Genomic DNA, 12,950 nt, shown 5'->3' with positions numbered 1-12,950 from the left:
ATCAATTCAGATTCAAACCTACGGGTTTCTACAGTATATCTTTTATGATTAGAAAGCATTAATATCTATGTAGTTTTATTAACGTTAGCCACCACGGTACTTTGATAGGTTTCAAGTTTCAACCTACTAATGAGCAGTTGTCGTCCAGAGAAAAAACTATTCGATGGTCGCAAGTTAATTCGGATTTCAAGGTGGCATTTGAACACAGCCGCAAGGTACAGAACGTAGCCCAATTTCCAAAATGTACCGCCGAATGGTCTTCTTGCCTTTTTGTATCCATTTAATGACAGTGGTGTTCAAACCTCAATGTCGTGTCCAGCTTCTGGTGTAACAATCTAAAGCCCTCGTTAAAATCACTAACCCATTTTAGTTTTTCACCAAGTAACAAAAAGTTTCATTTCACACAAAACAAAAACACATGGTATGAAATTGATTACAAAAGTCATTAACAAGCTCTAAATTAAAATGTACTGCATTTGGAACGACTAACAGTACGGTATGTAGAGGTAGCAATGTAGAAAAATAACTAATAAGGCTGCATATTTAACACTGGTAAAAATGTGTAGCATAGAAACTAGTAAAAGCATAACTAACGTGCAGAATAGCATCTGATACATACAAAATAATAACAAATTGGAGTTGTTTCAATAAAAGAAGATCTTCTAATCTAATAACATTGAGGTACATAAATATGAAAAGATAAGGTATGCAAAGAGGTGAAAAGTAAAACCTCAATTAGCAATACGTTAAAACACCAAAATCAGGTAGGTTAGTATGTACTACATAATACAATATATAAGTATTGCACACCCACATACAATATGTTCCTTTCAAACAAGTGAGTAAATCAGTAAAATATTATCTTGATCTAGAAATTGGAATATCAAAATCTGTACAATTTACATTGACATGTTTAAGCCATGTTTCATCTTGCCCATTAGTCAGAGACTGTAATGTCTCACTACTTTTATTGGGCGGAAAACATATCTCAAAGGTTGTCCTGCCGGCATTAGACATCCTCACTCCAATATCATTGTAAAATACACATGCAAACTTTTCTTTCAACCTACAAAAATTACAAACAAACATAGGTTGTAATTATGATAACCAGGATTGCCATAGATAAATATATACCACAGAAACAAACTGTGATGTTTTTTGTGTGCCAATGTTGCTTAACAATATCTTGCTTACTGTTGACCATTGAGTTTTTATGGTCCACAGCCAGTTACAAAAACACATTTGACATTGTTGTAAACACGATAAAATAAGGGCACAGGCCCAAAATAAGACTCTTAAATTTTCTAATGTCTTATCAAAACAAATCTGGTTTCAATCAAGACAGTAATTCATGTTTTAATGTTTGTCTGCATTTTGAAACAGTGCTATTTATGAAATAGCATAGATACTCGCAAAACAAAGTTTCAGAAACACTTACAAAAGATTACTAGTAAGTCAACTTACATTTTGTAAAAAGATCTCAAAAATGCACCATGTGTAACAACCAAAACATTGATTCCATATGGAAAGTTGCTACCCGTACCATGTACAACTGTCTGCATCATTTTGCACAAGTTTCTACAGAAAAAGATTTAACTTTTCAGGCATCACACTCCAAATGATTAAATACCCACATAAAAAAATCTTCTGCTCGCTTTTGCAATGCAATGTAAGACTCTGCTTCAGCTGGTGTAAACATATTTGATTCAATTCCAGCTTGTTGTGCAGCATCAATAAATTCATATCTCAATCTTCCTAATACAGTAATACATAAATATTTCTATAGATATTAAAATCCTTACTGAATTCCACACACTTACCTTCCATGCAGCCATATGATCGCTCACGGAGCATTGGATCCAGCATTATCGAGGGTTTTAAATTTCCATCTGATCATGACAATTTCGGACTATGATGCAGGGCAATTGAATTCAGCAAATCTATGATACACCACTTACCTTGCTGAAGAACATTCCTTGTCAAAGCTATTTGGCAGGTATCTTTAGCTCTTTTGAGGTCACTTGAAAAAATATGAGTGAACTGTTCCTTAGCAATCGATCTAAATAGATTATTTTGTTCAATGCGCTCAGTCTCAAATTGGCCAAAAAATGTTTAAAATTTCAAACAATTCCAGTTCTTACTGTGCCAAAGCCTCTGCTTGTTTTCTTCCAGTATCATTTAATGGCTCATCGAGTTGCCCTTGCAGGATGCCATCTTTGTTAAACTGTGTTTCTGCATGTCTTACCACCATAAGTTGGAACATAGTGCAAGCAGTAAAACACAGCAAATTGTATTAAAGTATTAACACTAAAATTCCACCATAGTTGGCGAAACCTTAAAACCATTGCGCAGCGACACCATGTGGGTAGAGCTACTAATACCATACGTTTCAAAGTCTCTCTATCAAACACTATGGATTTTGATACGTTTCTCCGGTAGAGCTACTAACACCATAGTATACTAACATGGTAGTCCAGCTATTGTTACCGTCAAGCTTGATTAACTCTGCACGCTTGTCGGATGCTTGCATTGAGTTGGGTGCCTTAAGAGCAGGAAAATGACAAAACTGTGCGTGTGTGGTCGGTTGTATGCATCTACCATGTGTAATATTACTACGTTTGGTTGGAATTATGTTGTTGGAGGGAATTTACTGAGTTTTTTTTGCCTTTTAGTCCTTCTTTAACCGCGTTGAAGTGATTTTAGCGTGGTTTTACCTAACATATTCAAGGGTGCATAAAGCTTGTTACGGATCAAACTAAAGTCTGGTGAAAATGGAACTTTTCCAAACTGACTGCATTTTTAATAAACTGATATTTAACGACTTTGACCCCGACCAGGAACTCGATCCGGACAGACGGAAAGTCAAGCTTAAACGAAGACCATATTTTTTCCAAAGTTACTCATTTTAAACTGTCAACAAGAGGTAGATTTTTCCTAAAAGAACTGATTAGATGAGAAACCATGCAAAAGAGTGATGTGAAGCAAAAAGTTTATTTGAAAAAAAATCAAGGTACAAAAACAATTTCTAGACATCATAAACAAGTAATAAAGTGGTGCAGAAAAACAGTCAAATGCTGTGATAAGTAACATGGAGTTTAAAGTATTTGGAAGGTGATGTTTTGTTCAAGGCAAAAAACAATTTTGCAAAAGTAAGTAAAATTGTTAGCAAGTTGTCCACCATGCAATCACAGGGCCAGCCGGTTTCTTTTATGGAGCAAGGGCCTGGAAGTCTCACTTATCCTTCATTAGAGTTACTTCAACTTTCTCAAAGTGTGTACCTGAAATGCTTGAAAGCTAGACTTTTTTTGTGTATTGCAAAAGTTTTCTATGATCCTCATTATGAAAGTTTCCAAAATAGGACATGTGATATTCTGAAAGTTGATGTGGATAAAGAGAAAGTACCCAATAGGTTTTAATATTCGTGGATTTATTTATTCATGTCTTGTCGTTCACGTTTGCCAAAAAGCTCTTTTCTAAAATGTTCCAAAGGTCTACCAAGCAAACCAAAAAAGAGGAGCTCTAAAAAATAAATCAAAATGACTGTCAAAAGTGCCTGTACTTTCTGCACAAATGTGCTTCTTTTTTCAAATTACAAAATATGAAACTACTTCATTTTAGCTTTTTAATAATAATGTTATAGCTAACAGTAGGCTACTATGAAAATCGTATCCGAGTGTAGTATAAAGCCAAGTGATTTACTAATTAGGATTTTGAAAACAGAAGCTGTAGAAGTAAACAGTGCACACTGTTTCGACCTATAAGGTCTCATCAGTGCAGCTGATGAAAAGATATGTGCCATATTGGTTGGTGTAGCCATCTGATGGCCCTCCAGTTTGTTGGAAGTAACAGGCAGAACATTAATTCCTCACCAAATCTGTTCAATACCACAAATGGGTATAAACCACAGAAAAAAAACTGATTTTTAATGCCTAAGCAACTGCTGGGGAACCAAAGTGATGACAATATGATTAATAAGCCAATAGATAGATGATAAGTAAGCTGCAAATACTGCTCACTGTTTTGACCTGTAAGGTCTCATCAGCGCACATGATGATAAGACATAGGACATGTTGGCTAGTGTAGTAACATGCTGAAAAACCTTGCCTCGCCAATTCGGTTCATTGCCGCAATTTTAAAGCAATTCTTACAAAAAAGATGCCTGTCTATAAGTTTTCAAAAATATACTTTAAAGAGTTCATACAATTAAAAGCTAAAAACGTTTTAATAGCTCTACATACATTAAACAATAAACCCAATAACTAAAAAACTTCAAAACAGACAAAGATTTGTCGCCAGCGGCTTTTAAAAACTAGCTGTTTACCATGTACCTCATACAAAACTTCAGGCGACGTGCAGTGTTATTCATGCGTAACCGAAATGCGCAGGATAATAAAAGAAACGAGAGGAAAAGAGGAGCTGGACTACCATGTTAGTATACTATGCTAACACCATACGTTTCTCCTGATCCAAAAGGTCTTAATTTTCGATAGGTGGCGTAAAGAGCTGAATTATTTATTTAGCGGCTATAAATGGGTTGGGCTGGGAAATATTTACATAAAATTTTTACATTAGTAACTAATTTTTTGGGTTAGTTTTATTGAATTTTAAGTGCTAACACCTTACCCCAACCCTAATAGCCCTAACCGTTAGCCTTTTTTGAGATATACCGTTTTAAATGAAAAAAGTGCTCTTTGCGCCACCTGTCGAAAATTAAGCACTTTTGGATCAGGAGAAACGTATCTTGTTAGTAACTCTACCCACCATGTGGGGGTATTCGAGGGAATTACCCTATTCTCATCCATAACACTTAAAAAATCCTATTATTGCACAGTTCACAACACACTAACTATTTTAACAATACGCCAAGTCTGGTGAACGTACAAAAAGTAAGGGTGGTTGTCAGGAATTGACCGCTTTGCCGAACTGGTGCGTCGTCAAAAGGTTTAGATGGGCTACTTTTCTTTCATACAGCAGGACATCGTTACCTCTTAGCAACCATGTCCCGTTTGACTAATCACAAAATTTGATCCATGCCTAGCAAAAGAAAACGCTGTCCATACTAACAATTTTTATTGCACAATGCACTTTACACTTGATTTTGAATTTTGTCACAAGAAACAAAATGTTTCGCAGTTAAACAGATTCATATCACATATAAACCAACAAAGCATCTTTGTGGCAACGATTTTACCACACACTTTGTAGTATAACTCACAGTGAATTTTACAGTCAAAATCTGACCATTTAGTTAGAAAAAGCTTATTGTTAAAGATTATTGTGCTGAATCCAGAATACACGACAGTATTTGACAGCAAATCATAAATTACTGTGTACGGGTATGTTAAGACTTAAACATTTTATTGTAATTCCGTTTTTCCAGTCATCCAAAGAGTTTGTTTCACTCGTATCAAAAATGACGTCATCGGCCGTTTTGCGTGATGGTAACGTCACTATTAGACTGGTCCTTCCAGCATTGGCCATGACAGGTTGAAGGCTTTGGTTAAAGATGCAACCAAATGTATCTCGAAGTCTACAATTTTAAGTAAATTATACTTAATTGAAGACATACATATTAGCAGCCAACCAAGTTACAAACAGGCCATAAAAGACATTGACCAGATTTTAGGCATTTTTAACTACAATGCAATCATATATATTTATTTGTAAACAAACCTTACTTACAATTCACATAAAGATCTCCAATATGCACCATGACCAACTGCAAGAACATTGGCCTTACATGTCACATTTTCATCTCCATTAGACATGTTTAAATACACTGATTCGCATAAACTCCTGTAAAATACAACTTTGGATAATTTGATAAGGTAGCCATTTTCACTGAAAAGCCCACGACAAGAATGTATTCCATTCACAATCCAATAAGTCTACAATCATTAAGCAAAACAAAACTATGTAGGTTTACAACACCGATATAAAAAACTCACTCACATAAAGAAATCTTCTGCTCTTTTCAACAACTGTATCCTAGTTTCAGCACCTTCAGGGGTAAAGCTTTTTCTGTCAATGCCAGCTTCCTTTGCTGCATTCAGATATTCAACAAAAGGCTTTCCTACAGAAGAAATTCAAAATAACGTCAAGTTAACAAACTGTTTGAAAAATTTAGATGAACTGTTTTTACCTTCCATAGACCCATAGCAACGTTCTCTCAATCTGGGTTCAAGCTTTATTTGTATGTCACTTTTTGCATCTAAAAGTATGTTTTGCAGTTTACATGGTATAAAATGGGGAATTATGCTATGAAAATATGACATGATTTTTTAATATCTAAAATGTTTATTTGGGGGAAACATCCAACCTTGAAATGATGTGTTTTTTGACAGTGCAAGTTTACATGTTTCAGAAGCTCTGGCTAGATCACTGGAGAACACATGGGTGTAAACTTCATCTTTCAAAAAACTGGATGAAAACAACACATGAAAAGCATTAGCTTTGTACAATAATGTAAAAATACAAATATTCTTTCAAAATACCAGGCCAAATCCATAGCTTGGGATCTTCCTGTATCGTTCAATGGTTCATCAATCTGACCTTGCATGATTCCATGTTTATTTAGCTCTGTTTGTCCATGCCTAACAAGCATAAGCTTAAACATCACGAAAATGGAAACATTTGCTTTTATGCTTGTGTTTTTGAGTCAATTGTCAATACTGCTGGGCACACTTATCCTTTATCCACCAGTTTACACAACTTAAACAATCTTTTGTATCTAAAAAAAGTCTAAAAGTTGTTAACTCGCTAGTGACATTTGGCACTGATTGTTGGCAGTGACAGTACATTGCAGTGTTGCCAGGTCAAGTTCTCAGCAAGTCAGCAACTCCTACTTCTACTCTGCTTGTCAAAACGAGCCTAAAATCCACAACTGAGATAAATCAAAACATACCAAACTATAACGTGATTTAACTGCTTGCAAAGACGCATAGATGTGGAAATGCTTGAAAATTAACAAAAAGGGTAATTTCGACAACTGCTTAAAACGCAACCAACTGTATCCAACATCACTCAGGCATGACGGCAGTAATCCAGAGCTGATTCGTTGTACTTTCTCTTAAGACTATTACGCGAAACACTTTGTTAATTTGTACGTTGACTTGTTTCGTGGCAGTTTTGTCATAACATTAGTTGAAAAAAGGTTATATAGCTCTTACATCTTATTTAATTTCTATACATTCCAGCTTCCCCTTACTGCAACTTGTATTGCAATCCATGGCATGGTGTGTGGTAAAAAATTGCTGCTAGTTTTGTCTGATAACGCAATGGGATTTAGTTTTTTCGTTCCTGACTTCCGTGGAGCACGGCGCTATGTCGTTTGCATTATAAAGGCGTGTTTTGTCGCGTAGATGATTGCTGTTTGTAAGTCGCTTTCGTAAAGATTGTGTGTGACGTCATAATAGCGCATTGTGGTCTTATCCTTTGCGGTTTCTGCATAAAGCATGGCACAAACAATGCATTTTAAATGCCGGAATGTAATTCAAAGCTCTTTAACTGTTATGGGAACCGAAAGAGAACATGTAACATGGGCAATCCTCAAAATCACTGTCACGAACCCAAAAACACATAAAAAGCATGAGACCACAATATGTTATTACACGTTGTACACATGCTTACCAAGCTATGTAGAGCGACAGTGTAGAAAAATCACGCTTCACGTGAGTACCGTACAAGAACGCTGCGTAAACAACTACAACTTAAGCAACTTGAATAAACCCAACTACACGTACAGCACAACTATTACAGAGCGAAATGACAGTTTAGTTTAGGTCATTGCAGTTAAGTTCGCATTCATTATAGTAATTCACATTTTGGAGTCATTGAACACATATATACAAAGTGACTCACTAATAATCGCCAACACGACCTTAAATGGCTTTTCTAATACAACCTACGCAGCACCGTGCTGCACGGAAGTCAGCTACGAAAAGAACTAAACCACGTTGCGTTATCACACAAAACTGGTAGTCGATTATTACGTCACACAACGCAACAGATTGAAATACAAGTTGTACTGTGGAAAACCGAGAATCGATAGAAATCGGCAATTACTGGCAAATAAGATGTACATTTGAAGTAAACTTAAAACTATGGTGTTATCAAATATTTGCCTTCCTTATCATGGTACCTTTCACCAGTTTTAAAAAAAATTTCTCATTGTTTAATATATTTTTTTATCAACCGAAAAGCTCTGCAATGCATTTGGTCACAATCTGATTGTTTTAAATCATAGGACATAATTTTCAGTCAACCACAAGTTTCTACAGTAAAATTAACGAGTAAGTTTTAGCACCGCATTCACTACATCACAACAACACAAAATGTACATAAAGCAACATTGGTATTGAATTTGACAAATTGTCTGAAGCAATATAAAACGACCATGGTATTTTCTTTATATAGTCAACATGCTTTCCTTGGTACAAGCAACTTACAAACAGAAAAGTGGGGCTTAGCATCACATTGCAAATCTTCAGACGTTCGCTCATTAACATTAAACGTCCCTCACACCGCTATACAGAAAAGTAATACACAAAGTAACTTATATCGACCTTTCGTAAATACAACTGCATTTAAACCAGCGTCAAAATCAATTATTTTTTTTAACACTTTTATCATCATATTGGCGTTTCGTGGTCATCTAGAATCTTTTTTTCTGCTGCACTCATAGCTCCATTTCTTCCTACCACATACTTTGAATTTCGCCTTTCTTGAAGACCGTCCTTGAATCTCTGTTTAATGCATAGTCTTTGTTTAAATTCTGGTACTAAAAAAAGCAGTAGGCCATTTTTATATTTTTTCAAGTTTAACAGAGATTGTGTTTATGTTTTGATCAAATAGTAAAACTTGCTTACATAAACATAGAACAGTGGGCGATATTGGTAAAATACATTTTGATGCAGTTTTCCTTTTTTAGTGACATTTGAATCGATTTTCACTTTGATTCGTGTGATTTAGAAATATGCCTTTAGTCAGCGATAATCGGAAACTCATGCAAACATGTGTCTGTATTTTTTGGAAATTCTTCTAACATAAGAACACACAACAGAAACGTTCGCTAATACGGATGGATGGCGCAAAGAGGTATACAAAGTATAATTGTGTAAAAATGCAGACGGTTAGGGCTATTAGGGGCTGTAAATTTTATCACAAAAATAGTAATTAGCTCAACTTATAAACTTTGTTTTAGCCCTATCCAGGTCTCAGTGTTTAACTTACTGTGCTCTTTATGCCATCTATAGGTATTTAGTATTTATTTGTTGTAAATTCTTATGTTAGCAGCTCTACTGTATTTTCTAGCAGTACAAATTGGATTTAAAAAAAGAAATGCCTTACCTCATGCATTGTTCCTTCGCCCTTCCACATGACGTAAATAATTACGATTGGAATGCAGAGAATGGAGCACATGGACATGAACCAGCCAATCAAGTTCGCCCAAATCGGATACTGGAAATCTCCTACCTTCAGTGGTTCCCATTTGATAATGAAAAACAGCAACACCGACTAAAAACAAACGATTTATTGCTAATATGATCCAACTGTAAATCCGGTATATTTGAACCTACCGAAGCGACAATTGGGATCAAGAATTTGTAGCAATATTTGAAATACAGGGCAAGGTTACTTCCAGTCATATTTTTCACGTCTCGCTTGAATTGATCAGCATCCCATAGCCAACCAACGGTTATGGATTCGCAAAGAGCCGCCCATAAAAGGCAAATCCCTGATGCACCGTAGTAGTTCATCAGTTCAAAGATGTAAATTCCATACTGCGAGACAGAGTTGTTACTGAGCATGTTCCATTTGACATAAAGTAGTTTCGTTGTTATTGGAGACACAGGGACAAAGTCAAAACGACGGAACAGTTAAAGATATTACTTAACTTTGAGTACAAAAATTTCTCTAGGGCGCTTTGTAGCAAAAAAAATTTTTGTCCATAGCTACTTTACATGAAGTAGGCTATACTTACGCCCGAAAGTTGCATTAAACTAAGTAGAAAAAACGTGACGCCTAGTCCAATGTTTGACCACGCTCTGTTCCGAGGAGTAGCGACAAGTTTGGGAAAAGCGTCACCAATCATTGTCATCAACCCTTCAAATTCCGAAAACTGTCAAAAAATACAAGTTGATTATGCACATATTCTTTTATTGGTTTTCTTCAAATATTTAGCAAACAAGTAGGCAAACTTACGGAAGAGTCGACAGCAACAAAGTAGATCATCACAAAAAACATGATTGACCAAATGTGTGGTGCTGGCATCAGGGCGACACCTACCGGAAAGACTTGAAATACGAGTCCAGGCCCTAATAAACAGTAGTGCCATGTAAGTTTAACGTATCGACAGATTACAGTCAACCCGCACATGGTTTATTGATACAACTATACAGTTTTTTGAGTTTACATAGCGCTTGTCTGACTTACCTGACTGAATAACATCAGTTATATTTACATTCTGGACATGGGCTAAATGGCCGAGCACACTGAAGGTTACAAAACCCATTGTGAAAGAGCTGAACGCACCAGCTGGTACAATCCACAAAGACGACCTATAAACCAAACAAACAAGTTTCAACATAACCAGTAGCTTCACTTTACTCGTGCTTTTGACTTATAAAATGATTCACCTAGCTCGTTGGTTTGTGAATAAAGATTATAATGAGCCCTAGATTTAAGTTTGTGAAAAACAAATCAATCGTTTTTTTTTATTGTGAGATTTGTTTCAGAATCAAACATTGTGTGAATATGGCAACGCTATTAGGTTACCAATGAAGAATGCCTCAGAAACCTTTTTTGACACGTCGGGTGCATTTCAAAGTTTAAAACCTTTAATATCTTGGCACAAATTTTACCAAACTAATTTGTCTTTTGCCCCGAGAAGCAAATCGACCCCGGGACAAACCAAAATCAGACTAGAACTGTCACTAATGCAATTATTGCAACTTGTTTTACCTGTAGAAATTGTGGTCGTATTTGTTGTAACGACCAATCGCAGTAACGGCCGCGAAGCAGATTCCAAAAGAGTAAACAGTCTGTGACACTGCCTCGATCCAAACCTAAACAACAAAAATATGTTTAGTTGGGGAATCCCCTACCGTTAAGACATATTACGAACTCGTGTCCAGTTGTATTTAGTTACAATCCTCCAATCTTACTTTCTTGTGAGATACCGTCCCATTAACCTCTACAACATGCAGCGCGATTGATATTATTATACACAAATTGTGCCTCATACTTTTTTGTTTGTTTTTAACGTTCCGTAGCTATATCCAGCTTAGTGACTGCTGTTTTAGTACAATAATGTCCCAATGTTTCAGTGCTTTACGAATCCACTTTTTAACAAGAACCTGTGCCAATGTCTACGGAATGGCTTAGTCGTCACACGACGGTAACGTTTACTTACTGAACCATTACATTAATAAACAGTGGATACCAACATTAGATGTTTGTACCTGTGCATTGGCAAGCTTGGAAAGGTCAGGTAACAAGTAGGCTTTGATTCCATTCGTTGCGCCCTCCAGTGTTACACTACGGATAAGCAATGCAATAAGCATGACGTACGGGAAAGTAGCTGTAAAGTAGACGACCTGCAAAAAAGTGTGTTAATACATGTCAAAACGGCGATAAACCAAAGTCAACGAGGCAAAAACTAACACTTTTTTAAATGGAAGAAAACTAGTGATGTAGCAAATATTCGGATTTTTACGTACAATTCAACGATTTCATAACGATTCGATTTCGAATTAACAACTTGTTACGATTCTTCACCGTGCCCATTCAAAGCGTGAAACGTGTCCCTTTCGTGTGGTTACTCACCAGAGCACAAAACCTAAAATCACGTTAACTAGCACAAACATTTATCCATCTTAACTACCTCTTTGCGTTATAGCCACTGTTTGCATATGTCAAAATCGTAGAGTACGACTTCGCGTGGAGACAAAAATGACTTGTATGATATCGGCCGAATTTTAAAGCTGCGAAACTTTCGGTTTAGGGCGGAACCTTTCGCTTCATAATACAGTGTAGCTGCAGCGCGTTCAATCATGATCCACCAATTGTGCCATCCACTTTCTTGTGCCCCATAAAGTCTTAAGGTTGCGCAGCTATTTCCAACTGGGTGATTGTTCAGTGCAAATGTTATTTTACCAAGCGAAATAAACTCAACTCAACATAAGTTAGCCGATTTGGTGCATCACGAAAGAAAACGCCTTTCGGTCATAGCAGTAGCACATTAAGTGTTAATTTGTTGTTCGTCGTTCTGTTGATTCAAAATTTTTGGAATATGACTTGGTAATTGGGTCACTTCATTAGGTTACTATGTATATTAAACTTCCTGTCAAAAATTGTTTACATATTTTATGGCACACGTATCATTGTACCTTCCCGCTGGACTTGATTCCCTTTATGGTTACGAAAAAAACTGTGACAAAAGCACCAATTAGTGCACACAGCACTGGCCAGTTGAACTCCCCATCTATTCCACTTTCGGGGTTAGGAATCCGCAATACATAATTTCTGTTTGAGACACAAAGATGGATATTAACGAGAGGTAAATGTATTTGTGTTAACAAAGTATGGGGGGAAATTTCTATTTTGTTTTGCGTGTGTGTGCGTGTAAAAGTTGCATGACAATAGTGCTGTCGCCATGGTGAAAATTTATATCTTGGTTTATACAAACAATATTAAAAATTAAAAAAAACATAAAACGTTGCAAGCGCCATTAAGAACGCCTTTCTCCAAACTCTGTATAACTAAGATATAATGATTTTTTATGAAAACCAATTTTCACCATTTCGTCCATAATCACTATGTGACCAAACTTGGACCAACGTTAATCCGTGGATCAAAATGTTAAACACTGTAATTTTGGAAAACCTACTAACGCCGTACTTCACGTCAGCCATACATTGAGCCCAATTTCAAAAGGTGAAACAATGAGC

General features: G+C 36.2%; 3 protein-coding genes and 1 long non-coding RNA gene across 4 annotated transcripts; all 4 read right to left on the bottom strand.

Moving 5' to 3' along the window:
• Window positions 1-58: 58 nt before the first annotated feature.
• Window positions 59-2,379, bottom strand: LOC145208831 (fructose-2,6-bisphosphatase TIGAR-like). The gene is made up of 6 exons (XM_080079082.1): window positions 2,142-2,379; window positions 1,959-2,059; window positions 1,821-1,889; window positions 1,635-1,755; window positions 1,465-1,578; window positions 59-1,066 (listed from the first exon to the last, which is right to left on the bottom strand). Exons 1-6 carry the CDS (start codon window positions 2,261-2,263, stop codon window positions 859-861), a joined length of 735 nt encoding a protein of 244 aa, XP_079935208.1. The 5' UTR covers window positions 2,264-2,379; the 3' UTR covers window positions 59-858.
• A 593-nt stretch (window positions 2,380-2,972) lies between these two features.
• Window positions 2,973-4,664, bottom strand: LOC145208832 (uncharacterized). Its single transcript, XR_013854940.1, has 2 exons — window positions 3,403-4,664; window positions 2,973-3,278 (listed from the first exon to the last, which is right to left on the bottom strand). It is a non-coding gene; the product is annotated as an uncharacterized LOC145208832 (long non-coding RNA).
• Window positions 4,665-5,053: 389 nt separating this feature from the next.
• Window positions 5,054-6,889, bottom strand: LOC145208829 (fructose-2,6-bisphosphatase TIGAR-like). The gene is made up of 6 exons (XM_080079081.1): window positions 6,495-6,889; window positions 6,320-6,420; window positions 6,143-6,211; window positions 5,953-6,073; window positions 5,683-5,796; window positions 5,054-5,530 (listed from the first exon to the last, which is right to left on the bottom strand). The coding sequence occupies exons 1-6, from the start codon at window positions 6,614-6,616 to the stop codon at window positions 5,317-5,319; spliced, it is 741 nt and encodes a 246-aa protein (XP_079935207.1). The 5' UTR covers window positions 6,617-6,889; the 3' UTR covers window positions 5,054-5,316.
• A 697-nt stretch (window positions 6,890-7,586) lies between these two features.
• LOC145208833 (sodium- and chloride-dependent GABA transporter 3-like) lies at window positions 7,587-12,525 on the bottom strand (the record flags this gene model as incomplete). The annotated part of the gene is made up of 9 exons (XM_080079083.1): window positions 7,587-8,744; window positions 9,349-9,516; window positions 9,579-9,782; window positions 9,983-10,120; window positions 10,204-10,316; window positions 10,435-10,559; window positions 10,963-11,066; window positions 11,463-11,597; window positions 12,390-12,525. Coding segments are annotated over 9 exons (1,237 nt in total), but the record flags the coding sequence as incomplete, so codon positions are not given.
• Window positions 12,526-12,950: the final 425 nt, after the last annotated feature.

Source organism: Phallusia mammillata, unplaced genomic scaffold (assembly GCF_965637545.1).
Source record: "Phallusia mammillata unplaced genomic scaffold, kaPhaMamm4.hap1.1 HAP1_SCAFFOLD_369, whole genome shotgun sequence".
Taxonomy (NCBI): Eukaryota; Metazoa; Chordata; class Ascidiacea; order Phlebobranchia; family Ascidiidae; genus Phallusia; species Phallusia mammillata.
Note: the sequence above shows the minus strand (reverse complement) of the source record. Positions and strands in the feature narration are given on the sequence as shown.